At 46.0% G+C, this 18,350-nt stretch overlaps 1 protein-coding gene across 1 annotated transcript in view; it reads left to right on the forward strand.

The window, feature by feature from the left end:
* Nucleotides 1-7,355: 7,355 nt before the first annotated feature.
* The window catches only part of CDHR3 (cadherin related family member 3), a 58,591-nt gene continuing 47,596 nt past the window's right edge, over nucleotides 7,356-18,350 (forward strand). Inside the window, 2 exon segments of the mRNA XM_028489453.2 lie at nucleotides 7,356-8,822; nucleotides 15,210-15,375. Coding sequence (XP_028345254.1) covers nucleotides 8,592-8,822; nucleotides 15,210-15,375 — 397 coding nt within the window. The 5' untranslated portion in view covers nucleotides 7,356-8,591.

Here is an 18,350-nt window from a genome sequence, read left to right on the forward strand (position 1 = left end):
GGTGTCTGTCTTCTAAGGCATCACATTTCCCTCTCTCTGGCTCTTCACAAAGGCTGGGAGAAACCAGAAAGGAAGCAGAGAGACAAAAGAAAGACAGCAGCGTTATTTCCAGAATGACAGAAGCAGATTTCATAGTTGTTTGCTGGTGGTTGTTTTCTTGGCTTTGAGATGATCTCGCATTCCTGTTTCCAGCTCTTGGCAAGAGTCTTCATTCTTGGGGAGTGATCGGGTTCCAGTGTTGCCCTGAGCTACGAGTTGAAGCCACAGACCAAGCTGCTAAGTCCTCGTTTCCAGCACAAGGCTTTGTGCTCATGTCATTTTGCATCCTTTTAAAATCCGCAGTGGGACATGCACTACACCTAATCCACTTACCTGCTACAAGCAACGTGGCAGAGAATTCTCCACCTGAGACTTCAGTGCACAAGTTTTCTGTGAAATTATCAGCATCACTGTCACCTGTGATCCCAGGGTTCCCCCTAATCAACTCAAGTCCCCTCACTGAGGCCTTCAGGGTGAACTGGCTGTCAGACACTGACTTTGAGGTAAGCACCATCTTACTCCCAATAGGAGCTGCTCACAAAGAGGGGTCCTGAAGATGGGGTGGATGGGATTCTGGATCAGTGATCATTTCCTCCTCTTTGCCTGGTTTAATCTCCCCTCTTGTAAGATCCGGGCATTCTGTTTGGGGCATTCTACAGCCCTCTGTGCTAGATGGCCCTATAGCTTTGGACGTTTCCTCCATTTAATTCAGTCCAAATGAACAATATGTTCAATTTGTTACAAATAAAAGCTTTGTTTCTTATTGCCAATCACCGTCACACGATAACAGGTGTTAGAGGTGCTGACAGTAACTGAATTCTTTGGGTGGGACAGTTTGTGTGATGATCTCCTTAAAAACGAGGCCCTGGGCTTCCCTGGTGGCGCAGTGGTTGCGAGTCCGCCTGCCGATGCAGGGGACACGGGTTCGTGCCCCGGTCCGGGAGGATCCCACATGCCGCGGAGTGGCTGGGCCCGTGAGCCATGGCCTTTGAGCCTGCGCGTCCGGAGGCTGTGCTCCGCAACGGGAGAGGCCACAACAGTGAGAGGCCCGCGTACCGCAAAAACAAAACAAAACAAAACAAAAAACGAGGCCCTGATGAATTTGTACCTGGTGATTCTTCTTTTCTATGATTCTGTAATTTTTCAGAAGGAAATTTATGAGGAGACATTTCATATGGAAGAATGCACCCTTAATAAAAATATAAGTCTGGATGTCCAGCCATACTATGTGAATGTTTCCTCATGGACAATTCAGACCCAATCATTCACATTCAAGAGCCACGCCACCGCTGCTCTGTTTTCTAGTTTGTCATTTGAGTCTTTTCCAAAGTTTTCACTTCTCCTTAGGCAGGACACACCTGCTGATTGCATGTCTACTTGTAACCTCAGAGGCCTTCTAAGGATGTCTTTAGGGTCTAGGTGTCTGCACCCGCTTGTACTGCATTATCCCCCAGGCCTACCTCATTCCTCAGTGGGTATAGGGACCTCGTACAGTCATCATCAGCTTTGCCCCTGCTCCCACCTGCCATTGCTCTGGGTTTCTGGTGGGACCCAGTGGGCCTGCTTGGTCTAGGCTCAGTTGCCTCTCTGAGATACATAAGGTGTTCTTAAACCCAGCTGATGATTAGAGCCACTAGGGGAGCTTTCAGAAAGTGTGCATATCTGGGCCCCAGAGCAGGCCTGTGGAGCCCAGGACTTGAAGGTAAGAGCCCAGCATCTGGTATTCTCTGCATCCCAGGGGTGGGCCCTCTGGTATGTAAGGAGCACACATTCAGGAAGACTTGACCTCACCATCCAGTGCACATTCCCAGGGCCCACATACTGCTTCTTTGACTTCCCTGCCTATCTACCTGCTCCTTTGACATCTGGTTCATCTTTAACAGCTGCTGCTTATCTGTGCCTCTAAGCCTTGCCAGTTGCTTACACTTACAGAGCATGTAGTATACACCAGACACTGTGGAAAGTGCTTGACATGTGTTTACTCTTGTAATATTCACAACAAGCCAATGATTTTATTTGTATGGTTATCCCCTTTGTACAGATGGGGGAAATGATGCAAAATTTAACAGAGAGGTGAGATAACTTGCCCTGGGTTGTACAGCTACTGCTGTGCTGAAACTGGAAGGCAGGTAGTCTGGCTTTAGAGCTCTCACTATTTTTTTATTTTTATTTTTTTAATTTTTATTTTATTTTTTTTTGCAGTACACGGGCCTCTCACTGTTGTGGCCCCTCCCGTTGCGGAGCACAGGCTCTGGACGCGCAGGCTCAGTGGCCATGGCTCACGGGCCCAGCCATTCCACGGCATGTGGGATCCTCCCGGACTGGGGCACAAACCTGCGTCCCCCGCATTGGCAGGCGGACTCGCAACCACTGCGCCACCAGGGAAGCCCCCTCACTATTTTTTTTATACAGCTCTATTGAGATATAATACACATAGCATATAATTCACCCATCTAAAGTACACAAGTCAATGGTTTTTACTCTATTCACATACCATCACCACGATCTAATTGTAGAATGTTTTCATCACCCCAAAACAAAACCCCAAGTCCATTAGCAGTTGCTCCCCTGTCTCCTATCCCCCCAGGCCCTGGGAACCACTAACCTATTTTCTTTCTTAATGTATTTGCCTATTCTGGACCCCTTCATATGAATGGAATCATATTGTATTTGGTTTTTAATGACTGGCTTTTTTTCACTTAAGCGTAAAATTTCAAAGGTCAAACGTTGTAGCATGGATCAGTACTTCAGTCCTTTTAATGGCTGAATAATATTCCACTGAATGGATGTACCACATTTTGTCTATCTGTTCATCAGTTGACAGATATTTGGGTTATTTCCACTTGAGAGCCCTCATTCTCAGCCTTTTATAGTCTATAGCCTTTAATGATGAGGATGACCAAGCTATTTCAGATTTGCAGATGTTCTAAAGCACATTCAGTGACTTCCCTGGTGGTCCAATGGTTAAGAAGCCACCTTCCAATGCAGGGGACTTGGGTTTGATCCCTGGTCAGCGAACTAATATCCCACATATGGGAAACTAAGCCCGCACGTCGCAACTACTGAGCCTGTGCGCTCTAGAGCCTGTGCCACAACTAGAGAGCCCACGTGCTGCAGCTACTGAGCCTGCACGCTCTGGAGCCCGCACACCACAACTAGAGAGAAGCCCATGAGCCGCGATGAAGAGCCCGCACGCCACGGTGAAAGATCCCACATGCCGCAACTAAGACCTGACACAGCCGAATAAATAAATACATACGTACATACATACATACATAAACATTAATTTAAAATATGCACTTGAGAAGAATGTGTATTCTGTTGTTTTGGCATGGAATGTCCTATAAATATCAATTAAGTCCATTTGTTTAATGTATCATTTAAAGCTTGTGTTTCCTTATTTATTTTCATTTTAGATGATTTGTCCATTGGTGTAAGTGGGATGTTAAAGTCTCCTACTATGATTGTGTATTTTTGATTTCCCTTTTTATGGCTGTTAGTATTTGCCTTATGTATTTTGGTGTTTCTATGTTGGGTCCATAAATATTTACAATTGTTATATCTTCTTCTTGGATTGATCCCTTGATAATTATGTAGTGTCCTTGTTTGTTTCTTGTAATAGTCTTTATTTTAAAGTCTATTTTGCCTGACATGAGAATTGCTACTCCAGCTTTCTTTTGATTTCTATTTGCATGCAATATCTTTTTCCATTCTGTTACTTTCAGTCTGTATGTTTCTGTAGGTCTGAAGTGGGTCTCTTGTAGACAGCATATAAATGGGTCTTGTTTTTGTATCCATTCAGCCAGTATGTGTCTTTGGTTGGAGCATTTAATCCATTTATATTTAAGGTAATTATCGATATATATGTTCCTAGTCCCATTTTCTTAATTGTTTTGGGTTTGTTATAATAGGTGTTTTCCTTATCTTGTGTTTCCTGCCTAGAGAAGTTACTTTAGTATTTGTTGTACAGCTGGTTTGGTGGTGCTGAATTCTCTTAGCTTTTGCTTCTCTGTAAAGGTTTTATTTTCTCCATCAAATATGAATGAGATCCTTGCTGGGTAGAGTAATCTTGGTTGTAGGTTTTTCCCTTTCATCATTTTAAATATGTCCTGCCCCTCCATTTTGGCTTGCAGAGTCGGCTGAAAGGTCAGCTGTTAACCTTATGGGGATTCCTTTGTATGTTATTTGTTGCTTTTCCCCTGCTGCTTTTAGTATTTTTTGTTTGTATTTAATTTTTGATTGTTTGATTAATATATGTCTCAGCATTTTTCTCTTTGGGTTTATCCTGTATAGTACTCTCTTTGCTTCCTGGAGTTGATTGACTATATCCTTTCCCATGTTAGGGAAGTTTTCAAGTATAATCTATTCAAATATTTTCTCAGTCCCTTTCTTTTTCTCTTCTTCTTCTGGGACCCCTATAATTCGAATGTTGGTGCGTTTAATGTTGTCCCAGAGGTCTCTGAGACTGTCCTCAATTCTTTTCGTTCTTTTTTCTTTATTCTGCTCTGCAGTAGTTATTGTCACTATTTTATCTTCCAGGTCACTTATCCGTTTATCTTCCTCAGTTTTTCTGCTATTGATTCCTTCTAGAAAATTTTTTATTTCATGTACTGTGTTGTTTATCCATGTTTGTTTGCTCTTTAGTTCTTTTAGGTCCTTGTTAAACGTTTTTTGTATTTTCTCCATTCTATTTCCAAGATTTGGGATCATCTTTACTATCATTATTCTGAATTATTTTTCAGGTAGACTGCCTATTTCCTCTTCATTTGTTTGGTCTGGTGGGTTTTTCCTTGCTCCTTCATCTGCTGTGTATTTCTCTGTCTTCTCATTTTAGTTAACTTACTGTGTTTGGGGTCTCCTTTTCGCAGGCTGTAGGTTCATAGTTCCCATTGTTTTTGGTGAATGCCCCCAGTGGGTAAGGTTGGTTCAGTGGTTGTGTAGGCTTCCTAGTGGAGGGGACTGGTGCCTGTGTTCTGGTGGATGAGGCTGGATCTTGTCTTTCTGGTGACATCCCTTAAACTTATCTCTAGAATGAATGAATTCAGTATTTGGTGAATTTTATATCTTATTAATTGCTCTCTTTTTAGGGCGTGGACCCTAGCCACTAATTATTATTATTACTATTGCTTTAATACTGCTACTACTGCTTTTAATAGCAAGGAAGCTGGAGAAAGTCGGTGTTGGACTAAGAGTTGGGAGATCCAAGCTTGGCCACCTTGCTTATCAGTGTCCCTGGAGTGTCTGCCTGAAAGTTTTTAGGGTTCAGTTACATGACCCTGGCATACATAACTTTTTCCTGGGAAGAGAGGCCTCCAGATGAAGAGCAGAAGAGCTCCAGCAAGAATGTCAGCAGAAAGGCCATATTCAAAGACACAGCCTGGTTTTATCCATACACGGAATAGGTAGTTCTCAACACAAAGTGCTTAAGGGCCACTGGATAGATCCACTTTTCCCTCCGAAATATTTCCCTCACTGCTATGTGAAATAGGACCACTCAGGGAAGAGCACAACAAGCTCTATAAGTGTAAGGAGGCGGCACGGAGCCATGCAAAGGAGTCCTGTCCTTGGAGTCAAAGACTTGGATTGGAAGGTTGGTTCTTCCATAGAATTAGCCTCTCAAACCTAGGGCTTATCCAAATTATAATTAACACAACAAGATCAATGGATACACTCCCCACGAAGCAAACTAGGAGCTTCGGCTGGAGATATTTGGGGAGCACGCCCTCTCCAGTTTGCCACAGGACACGTGGCAAGGCTGGTGGCTGTGGTGATCTATCTGTTCAAGGTGAGGCTGTGGGGAGCCCTGAGTAGGGCTTAGCAAGCCTCTCATAGCTGAGCCCATATCAAGCTAATACTCCAGCACCATGCCTTATGCTGTTCCCCCAAATGGCCTCTTACAGATCACATCACCCAAATCTAACATCTTGGTCATGGGTCCAATCTCTTACCAGCTCCCAGCACCATCTTGCTATGCTGTTACCAGGTCATAGAAAAACCACGATGCATCCCACATGCAGGGTCACCTGATGAGCATGGAGCAACAGACTGTCCATAGTGGGGGACATGCAGTCTGTTATCTACAGACCCAGATGCATGAGCCAGAGCCCCCCCACGGCCACTTACTGGGTGTGTAGTCTCAGGTGTGTGAAATGGTGGCAGCGATACCTACATCCGGGGACCACGGTTAGAGTGGATGATATCAGGCACACCTAGCATGATGCCCAGTGAGTAGGTGCCCAGTGAAGGTGAGTGGTTACTAGTTCCAGTCTGTTCCTTTGGGCTGGGCACTACCTTACCCCAGGCTATTCTTGAGAAAAATGTAGTGAGTTACATCTTTGCTTAAACATGCTCAGAGGCCTCCTTCCTCGCTGGCTAGAGGGGCACGAATCACTGGGGTGAGTGGGAGGGGGCAAGATCAGGTCGGGGGTGGGGTTCTTGGACACAAATTGCCAACCTTTCATTTTGCTCATGACCATCTTGCCCTGCTGAGCTGGGAGGGAACACTCTTGTGAACAGCTTGGGGGAGTGGGGTGCAGATTCCAGTGGTGGGAAAAGAGGGCTTGAGGGAATTATACCCACAAAACCCAACCCACCACAGCAGTTGATTATTTTTCTCATTTTGAAAAACTATTTTGGGGAACTTTTTGCCTCTAAATACTCCAGGCATACTATTTTGCTGCTGGTTTTTTAATCACAAGAATGCTCTAATATTAAAGTCAATTTTAATAGATTAAAAAAATCCATTTGTATTCACATCACCCTAAACCTCAGCTGTTTTGATATTTCTGAGTCCTTGCACAGTCCTTGTCCATAAAACCGGGTAATGCCGCCAGCAAAAAATAACTTATGCATAATGCATTTTAGTCTCTAAACGAAATCAGATGATTTTAGATTTAGGAAAGCTTGTATCGGTGAATGTGTTTGTATTTCATTTTCTCCTGCATTTCTACCTACCTCTCTGCATCCTCTCCCCCAAATCTGAAATAAAAACATTCACTTATAAAAGCCAACATATTCCCATGGTTTGTTTGTTTCTAGAAATTTTGCACCTTTCAGATCTTTCTACTGTCCCCCACTACCTCCTCCCATTCCAGGAATTTTTGTCCCCAGTGGCTAACGGTGGCCAGGGTTGGAAGCTGGCTGAGAAGCAAGACCTCAGGGTAAATTTTGGCTTCGTTACTTATTATTCACCACATGTCCTTCAGCTTGGTTTCCTCATCTGTAAAATGATGATACTAATATTTATCTGAGAGGATTATTCTGAGAAGTAAATGAGAGAAAGTATTTTACATGATGCATTTATTTGGACCATTGGTTAAGTGGTAATTGTATTAATTTCCTAGGGATGCTGTAACAAATTACCCTAAACTGAACAGCTTAAAGCAGCAGAAATTTATTCTCTCACAGTTAAGGAGCCCAGAAGTCTGAAATCAAGGTGTCAACAGGATTGGTTCCTTCCAGAGACTCTGAGGGAGAATCTGCTCCAGGCCTACCTCCTGGTTTCTGGGGGTTGCTTGCCATGCCTTGGCTTGTAGCTACATCACTTCAGTTTGTGCCTCTTTCCTAACATGGGCTTCTTCCTTCTGTGTGTGTCTCTGTGTCCTATCCTGTTCTTATAAGGACACCACTCACTACATTTGGGGCCCACTCTAATCCAGCACGACCTCCTCTTAACTAATTACATTTACAAAGACTCTATTTGCAGATAAGGTACATTCTGAGGTTCTGGGTGGCCATGAATTGGGGGGGGCACTAGTCAACCCCTACAGGAACCATCATTATGGAAGCATAAAGAATATGACCCACTGCTCTCCTCTGTGCTGGCAAAATCCTGCAGAGTGTCAAGGAGACCTTAGACTGTCCTGAGGCTTTCTTGGAAGAAACACATTTTCTCTGACATCATAACATTCCCTGTTTGTAATGCAGCTCAAGGTAATTCACGGGCCTGCCCTGAGTCTCTCACTACCTTCTCTGTGAAATGGGAGTCACTCTATCGAGCATGATGTACTGATCGACCCTCTCCATGACGCCCACAGCATCCAGTGACAACAAGTCATTGTCCGTGAGATTCCTTAGGGATGTGGGGAGAGCTGGCATGATTTTGGAGTTCTCCAGTCACGCACACTCCATTCTCAATGGCCTCTGAATCAAACACTGACACGGAGAAGGAAAATACATTCTTAGAGACGCCCTGGCCCTTGTAAGACAGAGGATGCCATGGCCAGACTGGGTCCTCCAAGGGGTGTCTGTCTTCTAAGGCATCACATTTCCCTCTCTCTGGCTCTTCACAAAGGCTGGGAGAAACCAGAAAGGAAGCAGAGAGACAAAAGAAAGACAGCAGCGTTATTTCCAGAATGACAGAAGCAGATTTCATAGTTGTTTGCTGGTGGTTGTTTTCTTGGCTTTGAGATGATCTCGCATTCCTGTTTCCAGCTCTTGGCAAGAGTCTTCATTCTTGGGGAGTGATCGGGTTCCAGTGTTGCCCTGAGCTACGAGTTGAAGCCACAGACCAAGCTGCTAAGTCCTCGTTTCCAGCACAAGGCTTTGTGCTCATGTCATTTTGCATCCTTTTAAAATCCGCAGTGGGACATGCACTACACCTAATCCACTTACCTGCTACAAGCAACGTGGCAGAGAATTCTCCACCTGAGACTTCAGTGCACAAGTTTTCTGTGAAATTATCAGCATCACTGTCACCTGTGATCCCAGGGTTCCCCCTAATCAACTCAAGTCCCCTCACTGAGGCCTTCAGGGTGAACTGGCTGTCAGACACTGACTTTGAGGTAAGCACCATCTTACTCCCAATAGGAGCTGCTCACAAAGAGGGGTCCTGAAGATGGGGTGGATGGGATTCTGGATCAGTGATCATTTCCTCCTCTTTGCCTGGTTTAATCTCCCCTCTTGTAAGATCCGGGCATTCTGTTTGGGGCATTCTACAGCCCTCTGTGCTAGATGGCCCTATAGCTTTGGACTTTTCCTCCATTTAATTCAGTCCAAATGAACAATATGTTCAATTTGTTACAAATAAAAGCTTTGTTTCTTATTGCCAATCACCGTCACACGATAACAGGTGTTAGAGGTGCTGACAGTAACTGAATTCTTTGGGTGGGACAGTTTGTGTGATGATCTCCTTAAAAACGAGGCCCTGGGCTTCCCTGGTGGCGCAGTGGTTGCGAGTCCGCCTGCCGATGCAGGGGACACGGGTTCGTGCCCCGGTCCGGGAGGATCCCACATGCCGCGGAGTGGCTGGGCCCGTGAGCCATGGCCTTTGAGCCTGCGCGTCCGGAGGCTGTGCTCCGCAACGGGAGAGGCCACAACAGTGAGAGGCCCGCGTACCGCAAAAACAAAACAAAACAAAACAAAAAACGAGGCCCTGATGAATTTGTACCTGGTGATTCTTCTTTTCTATGATTCTGTAATTTTTCAGAAGGAAATTTATGAGGAGACATTTCATATGGAAGAATGCACCCTTAATAAAAATATAAGTCTGGATGTCCAGCCATACTATGTGAATGTTTCCTCATGGACAATTCAGACCCAATCATTCACATTCAAGAGCCACGCCACCGCTGCTCTGTTTTCTAGTTTGTCATTTGAGTCTTTTCCAAAGTTTTCACTTCTCCTTAGGCAGGACACACCTGCTGATTGCATGTCTACTTGTAACCTCAGAGGCCTTCTAAGGATGTCTTTAGGGTCTAGGTGTCTGCACCCGCTTGTACTGCATTATCCCCCAGGCCTACCTCATTCCTCAGTGGGTATAGGGACCTCGTACAGTCATCATCAGCTTTGCCCCTGCTCCCACCTGCCATTGCTCTGGGTTTCTGGTGGGACCCAGTGGGCCTGCTTGGTCTAGGCTCAGTTGCCTCTCTGAGATACATAAGGTGTTCTTAAACCCAGCTGATGATTAGAGCCACTAGGGGAGCTTTCAGAAAGTGTGCATATCTGGGCCCCAGAGCAGGCCTGTGGAGCCCAGGACTTGAAGGTAAGAGCCCAGCATCTGGTATTCTCTGCATCCCAGGGGTGGGCCCTCTGGTATGTAAGGAGCACACATTCAGGAAGACTTGACCTCACCATCCAGTGCACATTCCCAGGGCCCACATACTGCTTCTTTGACTTCCCTGCCTATCTACCTGCTCCTTTGACATCTGGTTCATCTTTAACAGCTGCTGCTTATCTGTGCCTCTAAGCCTTGCCAGTTGCTTACACTTACAGAGCATGTAGTATACACCAGACACTGTGGAAAGTGCTTGACATGTGTTTACTCTTGTAATATTCACAACAAGCCAATGATTTTATTTGTATGGTTATCCCCTTTGTACAGATGGGGGAAATGATGCAAAATTTAACAGAGAGGTGAGATAACTTGCCCTGGGTTGTACAGCTACTGCTGTGCTGAAACTGGAAGGCAGGTAGTCTGGCTTTAGAGCTCTCACTATTTTTTTATTTTTATTTTTTTAATTTTTATTTTATTTTTTTTTGCAGTACACGGGCCTCTCACTGTTGTGGCCCCTCCCGTTGCGGAGCACAGGCTCTGGACGCGCAGGCTCAGTGGCCATGGCTCACGGGCCCAGCCATTCCACGGCATGTGGGATCCTCCCGGACTGGGGCACAAACCTGCGTCCCCCGCATTGGCAGGCGGACTCGCAACCACTGCGCCACCAGGGAAGCCCCCTCACTATTTTTTTTATACAGCTCTATTGAGATATAATACACATAACATATAATTCACCCATCTAAAGTACACAAGTCAATGGTTTTTACTCTATTCACATACCATCACCACGATCTAATTGTAGAATGTTTTCATCACCCCAAAACAAAACCCCAAGTCCATTAGCAGTTGCTCCCCTGTCTCCTATCCCCCCAGGCCCTGGGAACCACTAACCTATTTTCTTTCTTAATGTATTTGCCTATTCTGGACCCCTTCATATGAATGGAATCATATTGTATTTGGTTTTTAATGACTGGCTTTTTTTCACTTAAGCGTAAAATTTCAAAGGTCAAACGTTGTAGCATGGATCAGTACTTCAGTCCTTTTAATGGCTGAATAATATTCCACTGAATGGATGTACCACATTTTGTCTATCTGTTCATCAGTTGACAGATATTTGGGTTATTTCCACTTGAGAGCCCTCATTCTCAGCCTTTTATAGTCTATAGCCTTTAATGATGAGGATGACCAAGCTATTTCAGATTTGCAGATGTTCTAAAGCACATTCAGTGACTTCCCTGGTGGTCCAATGGTTAAGAAGCCACCTTCCAATGCAGGGGACTTGGGTTTGATCCCTGGTCAGCGAACTAATATCCCACATATGGGAAACTAAGCCCGCACGTCGCAACTACTGAGCCTGTGCGCTCTAGAGCCTGTGCCACAACTAGAGAGCCCACGTGCTGCAGCTACTGAGCCTGCACGCTCTGGAGCCCGCACACCACAACTAGAGAGAAGCCCATGAGCCGCGATGAAGAGCCCGCACGCCACAGTGAAAGATCCCACATGCCGCAACTAAGACCTGACACAGCCGAATAAATAAATACATACGTACATACATACATACATAAACATTAATTTAAAATATGAGGGCTGTTTAAAAAAAAGCATGTTCACATCCTGGTCTCTTAATTGTTACTACTAACACTGATATTATCACTATTAAAATTGCAAATCCCTATTCTAGAAATAAAATCACAAAGAGACAGCAAGGTTAACTGATTTGTCTGAGATCACAGAGCCAGAAAGGATGAAATAAGAACTTGACTCAGGTCTTCCCATTCCCAGTGTCAGGCTCTGTCCCCTACACTGCCCTGCACATCTACTCCTGCTTGCATGAGCCCCCAAATCCTTCCACTATCATACCTGCCCTTCCCACATCCCATGTGATTCAAACAGGGCTGTCAGTCAAGGAGGAATTCCATCCTGTTCCTGACCTCTAGAAAGGGAGAATTTCTGAGCCTCTCCACTGATCTAGGTCACGTGTTCATCGTATAGTCCCAGTCCTGGTGCCCTCCTGGCACCACAGCCAACAGCTGCCCAGGACCCCGTGTCAGTACTAGGATGGGCCACAGGTTCACACGTCCTGAAGCTGTTCTTAAGAATTTGTTGCTGCTCTCCAGAAACTACCCAGTATTATCAACCATTCCCTGTAAGAAGTTGCTATTCTCCAACCCAAACTGCTCACAAGGGCTGTTCCTACAGAACACAACAATGCCATCTCTGTGGCAGAACCTGGCTCCTCCTTGACCCTCTGCAGGATGACCTAGCCATGAGGTTCTGGGGTCTCCGGCCCAGAGGTCTGGTCACTGTTGGCCTTGGGACTCAGTCATGCAGGGCTTTCTGAGGGTGACTTCCAATCATGCCAGAGGCAGGTTGCCCTACTTTTGGACAGAGCTGCTGAGACTTCAGCGGTGGGGGGTTAGGAGGATTAATAATGCTGATGGTGCTGATAATGACGAAAACTCACATTTCTGGAGCATTTACCATATGCCAGGAATTCCCCTAAACATTTTGTGAATGCATTCATTTAATCCTCATAACAATGCTATGAAGTGGTACGCTATTATTACTTGCATGTTAAAGGTGGGGAAACTGAGGCATAGAGAGGTTGAGCAACTTGCCCAAGTTCACACAGCTAACTGGTGGCAGACTTGAGATGTGAGGTCAGGCAGGCTGGCCCCAAGAACACTTGCTCATTGCCCCCAAGCCGCGCCGCCTCACTGTTGCCTCCCAAGAGGGGTGTCCAAGCCTCATCCAGCAGCGCGTGTGGCTCACCTCTGGAGTCCCGTCCTGGAGCAGCACCAAGAAGGAAAGCTCCGAGGAGTCAGGGAGGCGGGACTAATGGACATCCATGAGAGCTGTAAGGGCAGGCGCTCTCTGGGGTTGTGTGGCGGCCGCGCCTGCCCCCCTGCCATTGGCCCATCTCTGAGCTGGACACCCCTCTGTCCTCATCTGCTGTCGTGAGCACTGTCGACCTTGTAAATTTGCTCAGCCTTGTCCAGAACAACCTCAAACTTAACACACGTAAAACTAAACTTATCGTCTTTTACCAAAACTCTGCAGCCAGACTGCCCACCATCAGAGAGACTCCACCACTCCCAGCTGTGACCTTTGGAGTTCCTTCTCCTCCCTGCCCTGGTCTCCTGATGTGTGAAAGGGGGAAGTTTTTCCAACCTATGGTTATTGTGATGATTAAATAAAATCCTCCACAAAATGGCTCGGCAAGAGCCTTGCACGTGAACATTTAATTAATGCTGGTAAAGACAACAGCAAAAGCAACTTTTCCATGTGTTGGCAGCAACCTGATTCCTTTGGTGCCAAGATATAACGTTTTAGACCTTTTTTTGACTGTTCTACTCTCTTCCTCTAGGGTGTTAGAGCCAGGCCCCAAGGAGAAAGGCTGTCAATAGGTAACATTGGGGTGAAGGATCTGCAAGCATGGAGTTCAGGAGAGGACTCCAGGCTTAGGCAGCTGGAAGCTAGGGTGTAAATCAGGAAGCACAGAGGACCGTTGTGACGGGGGCAGCTCCGGTGGACACACATTCACGGAACAGTTTTCGACATCTAATGATAATAAAAGTCAGCATTAGCTGGGTGCTCGCTCAGCACCAGACAGGGATCAAAGTATTCCATGGATTAGCTCATGGAGTCCTCCCAACAACTGCAGAAAGCAGATGCCATTAGTATCCCCATTTTACAGATGGTAAAATTGAGGCACGGAAAGGTTAAGTAATGGGAAGGCTGAGCTTTGAAGCCGGTCAGTCTGGGTCCAGAGTCTACACTCTTGACTCCTATGTTATGCTGCCTCTCACCTTCCACGTGCCAAGCACAGAGACAGGTCATCTCCACTTGTGTGGAGCCCAGGCTGACCCTGCTCATTGGTGGTGACAAGATTACTGTGTTTTACCCTCTCAACCCTCCTCCATATGTGCCCCCTCCACTGCATGTGCTCATTCACATCTGTGGTCATCCTCTCCTCTCATGATCAATCTAGATCGTGCAAAGTCAAACACAATGCCCGCCACCTCCTCCGTGAAGTCCTCCTCGACTAAACACATCTCACAATGAACTTTATTCCCCATGATTTTCCATAGTACCGTGATCTAGCTCTTTGTTTTAATACCTTGTATTATACTTCAATTTTTAACTAGGGCGAGAATTATTTACCTAACGATAGTCGTGTGGAAACAAAATCAGGGAAAGGTCAAGTAACTTTCTCAAAGTCACACAGAAGTCCAGAGGTGGGAACTGGATAGGAGATAAGTGCTTTTCTCCGTAGAGGATACTGAATGCCTCCCTGCCTGGTCCCAGTTGTATTAATAACCAAAAGGTTCTTCTATGAGCATAAATTAAGATATTTATGAAATTTAGTCCCTGATATCTCAAAGGGCTCTGGGCCTTCTGGGAGCTCCACAGGCTAAGCTGGTGGCAGGGATGTGCATATAGATGTGAGAGGTCAAAGACTGGCCTCCAGTTAACCTCAGCTGGGCCCTTCCCCCATGGACCATGGGGGTTCCTGCTGGCAACAGTCTAGATTCCGGTGATATGTCTCTGGCCCTGGTGCTTGGTGCCCCTTCCACATCTCCACTCCAAAACACTTGTCTTGCACAGGACACATTTCCAACAGTGGAAGAATGTGTGGAAATGTACCAAAAACCCAAAGAGCCTGTTGGTGTAAGTAAATATCATTTCTTATTTCTGCAGATGTATCCTTCTCTTGTTTACTCTTAGATGTGGCCTTGGGAAACTTAGAGGGGAATGATGAGTCAAGACGTAACTTAACAGCAATCCCAGGGAATTGCAGCATCTTATTCTTAAAGACAAGAAGATCAAACTGTATTCAGGGTAGCTAAGGGACTTGCCTAGGAGCCTACCCCAAGTAGTGACAGGTTTTAAAATTTTCGGGCTTTCCATCTCCAGTAGATGGAACTAGGATGTCTCCTGAATATTTGTCTTTCCTATGAAGAGCAGCATCCCACAGAAGAGTCCCTTTATTGAAGTGTCATGGGGTTTATGTTGGAAAGACACAGGCAAAACAACCAGTTCCCCTGACAGTGAGTGAAAGATGGTTTCCAGGATGCTGGCTGCCTCCTTCCTAGTAGTAGCCCTTTGCAAAATGTGTGCATACAAAACAGATCTTCTTTCACATGGTTACTAAGAATTGCGCATTTGCTTTTAGGTTGTCACCACCGGCAAGGAACAACTAGATTTTGAAACAGGACCACACATATTTGATTTGCAGATTTGTGTGAAGGATGACGTGGGTGTCACTGACCTGCAGGTCCTGACGGTCCAGGTAACAGATGTGAATGAGCCGCCTGAGTTTCAAGGCAACTTGGCAAAAGGTAAGACACACTGGGGTGTGCGATGCAGCCCAGACGGTGGCATCAGGCAGGACGCTGGGGGACAGAGTGAAATAGAAAAGTAAATAAACAAGCAGCTGTTTCCCTGGAAAAGGCAGCTGCTTAAGGAGTGGGGAATAAGTGAAACGTCCACTAGCCCAGGACTCCCAACAGTAACACCCAATAATTTACAAAGCCCTTTCCATCCATGGCTTCTCTTGGGCCTCTCCTGGTCCTGGGGAGGAACCTGGGGCTCAAGGACCTCAAGTGGATCATTCTGGAGGAACCTGGGCTGAGCCCGTTTACAGGCTTAGCACTGGATACCGGCCACTGACTGACTGGTTCATCCTCCCCATCGATGCTGACGCCTCGAGGGGACTGTGTATTTGGGGTCTGCTACAGGGTAGGGACAATATAGGGGACAGGAGCATAGGGTAACATCCTGAGTGATCTCCCTCTGGCTCATGGCTTTGAAGGCCATCCATACACTGACAACTCCCAAGCCCATTGTTATTTTTGTTTGTTTTCTATTTTTTGGATTCAATCATCTTTATTAACCTATCAATGTCACATTTTATATCAGTACATACTACCTTGTTATTTTTTCAAAGGAATCTACTTTCGTACATCATATTAATAGTAAAAAGTCAAATAAGATGGCTAAACATCAACCTAGCATATTAATGTCCTCTGGACAAGGCAAGCTAGAAACGCAGTCACTTTACACACATACATGTAAGGGTAGTGTTCCAAATTAACTAAGAAGCTGCTACACCAGCTTCACCCTTGAACTCCTGACTCAGATAAAAACTGTCCTACCCAACATCTCCATTTGGATGTCTAATGGACATCCATGATATTGTGATTTATAATAAGAAACATATATTTGGTCTTTGTCCCCTCCTGGCACAGATCCTAAAACCGTTGGAATGTCCTAAGTGATAAGAGTGATAAAGGTGTCTTTTCTTACATTAATGAGGTGACTTTTGGACCCCAACTAAGGATGGTGGCTGCCCACTAGAGAAACCAACCACGTGATTAGAAGGTTGGACAGTGGAGAGGGGGGAGGGGCTGGAGATTGAGTTAAATTGGGTTCAGTCACTAATGGCCAATGATTTCATCAGTCGTGCCTATGTAATGAAGCTTCCAAAAAAGTCCAAAAGAACAGGGCTCAGAGAGCTTCCGGGTTGGTGAACACGTGGAACCTGGGGAGAGTGGGTGCCTGGAGAGGGCATGGGAACTCTCTGCCCCTTTCCCATACTGTGCCCTATGCATCTCTCCCATCTGGCTGATCCTGACTTATATCCTTTTATAATAACCCAATAATCTAGTAAGTAAAATGTTTCCCTGTGTTCACTAGAGAGCAAGCCCCTCTAGCAAATTATTGGAACCCGAGGAGGGGGTTGTGGGAACCTCCCATCTAGAGCCGGTTGGTCAGAAGCACAGGTGACCACCTGGACGTGTGATTGGCATCTGAAGGGGCAGGGGCTGTTTTGTATGATGGAGCCCTGCAGCTGTGGAATCTGATGCTATCTCTGGGTAGACACTGTCAGAATCGAGTTGAATTGTGGGACACCCAGCTGGTGTTGGAGAATTGCTTGGTCGTGTGGGAACCCCCCTAGACACACACTGGAACTGGTGTTAGAATCTGACCTCTCAGACTTAATGTGCCCCCAGACCACTCTTGACTCCTATCTACCATCCCAGCCCAAATCTGCTTCTCTCATCTTTCCCATTTTAGTTACTGGCAACTCCATCCTTCCAGTTTCTGGGGCCAAAACCTCGCAGTTACCCTTGATTCCCCTCTGTCTTTCACGCCCAACATCAAACCCATCAGGGAATCCTGCCAGCTTCTAAGTTTATGCAGAACCCAACCTCTCCCCAGCAACGCCACCATGGCTCGCCAGGATCACGGCCGTGGCCACCTAATCGGTCTCCCTGCTCTGTCCTTGCCCCCTCTAGTTGATTCTTCTTACAACAGCCAGAGGGACGCTGTTAAACATCGGTTAAATCAAGGCACTCCTCTGCTTAAAACCCTGCAAGAACTTCCCATCTCCCTCACAAGGAGAACCAGAGTCTCCCTAAGGTCCTGTCAGATCTGATGAGCCCCTACCAAACCCCATCTCCTCTCCACCACATCTCCCCTTCACTCCTATGCTGCCGCAGTCCCGTCCTCCTCACCCAGCTGTGAATACCCCAGGCACGCCCTACCCCGGCATCTTTGCATCCGCCCTTTCCTCTGCCCCTTCCCCTGCATCTCTGTCTCCTCCTTTCTTTAAGAATCTTGACTCCAATGTCAGTGAACCTTCCAGAAGCACTCTGTTTAACATGGTAACCCGACTCACCACACGCCTTTCCCTGATTCGTCTCCACAACATTGCTCAGTAACATTCACATATTTTATTCATTTATTTTATTATCTATATCTCCCCACTAGAATGCAAGCTTCATGACAGCAGGGTTTTGTGTTTTGTGAATGGCTGTACTCTCATTACGTAGATCCGTGTTTGGTACATAGTGAGAACTCAGTCAATATTTTTTGAATGAAAGCCTGAGCAGTGATCAAAGCAAATGTAACCTGGAGCTTGGATGTAAGAAGGCCTGGGTTTGTGATTCTATTACTTAGCAGCTGAGACAACCTCACAACTTCTCTGAGCCTGTGTCCTCGTTTGTAAAGTGGAGATAACTACAATACCTACTTTACAGGGCTGTTGTGAAGATGAGAGGAGAAAACATAAGTCCTCAGCATAATAACTCCAAAAGAGTGAGTTAATGTTAAAATTCTCAGTCATCTCTCAGAAAGGTTCTCAGAAAGAGATGCCAGGGCGGAGTATGGCGGCCCCTCGGGAAAGGCTGGTGGTGCCAGTGACCCTGTCTGCTCCCTCCACATCCTGCCGGCCGAGAACTCTGAAGTAGACGGAATCCATGTGTGGTCCCTTTCCTGAACCTTTGTAGCCCTCCCTCTCCTTTTTTCCGTA

Source organism: Physeter macrocephalus, chromosome 5 (genome assembly GCF_002837175.3).
Source record: "Physeter macrocephalus isolate SW-GA chromosome 5, ASM283717v5, whole genome shotgun sequence".
In the NCBI taxonomy this organism is placed as follows: Eukaryota; Metazoa; Chordata; class Mammalia; order Artiodactyla; family Physeteridae; genus Physeter; species Physeter macrocephalus.